This window comes from Fukomys damarensis, unplaced genomic scaffold (assembly GCF_012274545.1).
Source record: "Fukomys damarensis isolate Sample0158 unplaced genomic scaffold, DMR_v1.0_HiC HiC_scaffold_4, whole genome shotgun sequence".
Classification (NCBI taxonomy): Eukaryota; Metazoa; Chordata; class Mammalia; order Rodentia; family Bathyergidae; genus Fukomys; species Fukomys damarensis.
Window position 1 is genome coordinate 42,475,008 of NW_022900916.1, and position 3,463 is coordinate 42,478,470.

A 3,463-nucleotide genomic window follows, 5' to 3' on the forward strand; every position below is an offset into this window, starting at 1 on the left:
GCGGCGACCCCGCGGCCCCAGGGGCGCCGGAGGATCTTCTAGCCAGGGGCTGCCAGACCTGCTTCGCTTTCTTTTCTTCGGAATGCACGGCTTTCTGGATGAGATCTTCTTTACCTTCTTCTTTAATGTGCTGGGACGGGGGGACGGGACGAGCAGCGGCCACACGTCGCTTTGGTCCTTCTTAATGTATGGCAGCTGCAGTTTTGTGGTGGAAAAACTCTACTTCCACCTCCACTACAGCCGCGGCTGGGGCACCTGGAAGCGGGTGCCAGTCTACGTGATCTTCATCTATGCGTGGGAGTTGTCCTGGGGTCTGGGACTTCGCACGTGCGGGGCTTGTTCCTGGGATTATTCTCACTATCCGCTCAATTTCATGGGCCTCATCACCCTGTTGTACTTACCTGGTTGGATATTCCTTAGTGTGTACCAGGACCTACTTTCCAACGTGTTGTGGCGGGTGCAGTATGTGCCAGCTAACTGACACCAGAAAAAAAGGAAAGAAGAAAAGTCATTGGAATCCCACGAATGAATGCGATTTATTTTTACATATTTTAGTCTTTTAATTTTTATACACTTTACTAAACTCTTCCAACCTGTTTTCGATACTTTAGTTTTTCTGAGCACTTGGAACCTATGTATAATACAATATTTTGAAATACTGTACTACTCGAAAATCATTGAAAGTACTTACTAACATCAATATTTTAAAACCTTTACAAGCCCAAACAGTGAAACCATTATACCTTAATATCAGAAAGCTGTAGTACTCACTTATATGAATGTAGATGGGTGATAGCTATTAATTTTTCCTTTTTTAATGTAGAAGTTCTGTCAGAAACCAGTCATTTTTATAAAACTTAGAGCAGTTTTATTTTTTTCTTAATCTGATTTTATGTTAATTCCTTGCTATATTTACCAATGACAGCGGAAACTCTTATGTCTTGTACTTCTGAAACTGCAGTTTATAGCTCTTAAAGTGCCTCTGTCTAGCATACAAGTGAAAAGAAGCGACAAATGTGGGAAAAAATCCTATGAACAGATTTTGAAATGAGAAATCTTTTCTAACAGCTCAAACAGGTGACACTGTGTGCAGATATTTGATCACTGTCCTGGCAATGATTGTTTTCCAATCATTCTGTTAGCCTTAAACACCAAGTGTGTTAATCAGATCCTGTGTTATCTATTGCTGTAAATGTTTTGTTACTGTGCAATAATGTAAAAATTAACTCTACGTGCCCCCCGGGCCAGGTGAAATTATACTATATTCAGTAGTGTTCTAACATTAAGGTACATTTTCTACATGGAGATTTAAGCACAGAAACACAGTACCTTGGAATAAAATGAATCTGAATGGTACTACTAATTGCCTTAGGCCTAATTGTTTTCTATGATTACTGATACATATGTGTTTTCAGCATATTTCTGCCATGATTCATTTGTGTACATTTTTTCCCCCCCTCTGTGCCCAGAGTTCTTGGGCCAGACCTGATTTTTGCTTTGTAAATCAATAATAGCTTTCTGGTGACTTCTTAATATCTGGAAGCTCCAAAGTTAAATGAGATGGTGGAAGCCATTTTAAGAAATCATGTCTAATTAATTAATAAGGTACTATGAGGTTGTTTGCTGTTTCACTATATTTGGAAAAGACAAATGGATTGAGCATGACTGAGTCAAGGATGACTAATACCTTCTCAGCTTTCATTATGAAGATAATTAGGAAGACTTGCAGAGTGTATTGAATGAGTAGATCCCCGTTCAAATCATCCACTTGCTTAAGATGTAAAGGGGATGTTGTCCTGCTTTCAAAAAATATTTGCTATGAGAATAGAAAAAACCACGTAGATTTAAGTCAGGCATGGTTCTAAGAATATTGTTATTTTAACTCACTCCCTGAGGCTGAGAGCTGAATTATAAATAATGCTGTACACTGACACACACACACACACACACACACACACCCCGTGAAATGGTTCATGTCAAGTTGATTAGTCAGTTTAAACCTCAGTGGAAACTTAAAAGTAACTTGGCTGAGAATTTCACTGAAGTTCTTTATGACACTTAGTCACAGGCCAAAGATTTCTAAAAACGTTGGGCAGAAAATTCTCTAAGCACAGACACTAAGGCAGATGCTAAGCCAGATTTGTGATTGACACATGAACCTACTTGTTATGTAGCACCCCTTCACACAACATGGTCCCACGAATATTTTATCCAATCCATGACTTCTAGGAATATGTGCACTACACTTTCACATGCTGCTCCTCCATTCTGCCTACCTGCCTGCCAGCATTCTCAGGGTAGAAAATCTGTCAAGAAGCAAGGAAGCGCATCATTTTATCTTGCTTTTCATAGTAATCCTATAAAAGGAAGGTCGTGATTTTCATTCATTCAGTTCATTTAAGAAATAATTTTTGATCTCCCATCATTTGCTAGGCATTTCTCTAGAAATTGGGGTACTGCAGTGTCCCAACATAGACAAAATGTCTGTTTTTACAAAGCCTACATTTCAGTGATTTTGATTTATGTGAGATTATACTTACTTGTAAGGCTGCTGTTTGCACAACAGGCTATGAGATTAGGTAGTGGTTATAAAGACTGTTGTCAATACTGTCCCTGGAATATCAATCCATCATCCCTAACAAAAGTCCATTAACAGTCCCTCTGCTACTTCTACAATGAACCAGTTATGTGTCCAGGGGAAGCCATTAGCCTATCTATTAAACCACCTTGCTCTAGGGCCTCTCTGTGTTTACACAACTTAACAGTGACATTTTGCAGCAACCTTTGAACTTATAAGGGAAAAACAGAAAAGAAGGAACTATCAGATAATTTAATTTTGTTAATAGTTAAGATACAGAACTGATAAGGCTGATAAAGCAATATAATGAGAGTTAATATTTACATATCATTTACCACCTGCCAAGAACTGCTCTAAGATGTTTACATATATGTATTTTAAAATATATATCAATAATTTAGTGGTTATATACATATATATCTTAAATGAATATACATCGTGTATGTATATATCATATTTTAAATATAAATTAATGTGTATGTATTCACTTGACCTTCTAATGGCTCTCATTTTATAGAAGAAGACAACAAAACTGAAACCCAAATAGATTAAATAACTTTCCAAGTCATATAGCTATTGAGCATTTAGATTTGCATCCAGATATGTGGGATTCCAGGGTCTGTTCTTAGAAGCAGTGTGGTCATGTCCCAGTCTACTGGCCACAATAATCTTGGATCTTTTATGGATTCCACTTCACAATCTGTATTCAGCTCTTCCACTATTCCAAGGGTAGCTGTATAAAAGCTACACACTATTACACAAAGATGCTTTCATGTTGCCCTGTTTGTTTTATGGTAAGTAGGAAGGGAGCTAATAGCGGAATACATTGCTGATATCAGCTTAGTTCTACTCCTCAGATGATGTATCTTTACATCCAAGCAGTGC

General features: G+C 37.9%; 1 protein-coding gene across 1 annotated transcript in view; it reads left to right on the top strand.

Annotated features, from left to right (window-relative positions):
• The window catches only part of Tmem229a (transmembrane protein 229A), a gene marked incomplete at its 5' end in the record, with an annotated part of 3,431 nt that extends 445 nt beyond the window's left edge, over nucleotides 1-2,986 (top strand). The window contains one exon of the mRNA XM_010635380.2: nucleotides 2-2,986. Within this exon, the coding sequence (XP_010633682.1) occupies nucleotides 2-481 (480 nt within the window). The remainder of the gene's footprint in view (nucleotide 1) is intronic.
• Between the last annotated feature and the right edge of the window lie 477 nt (nucleotides 2,987-3,463).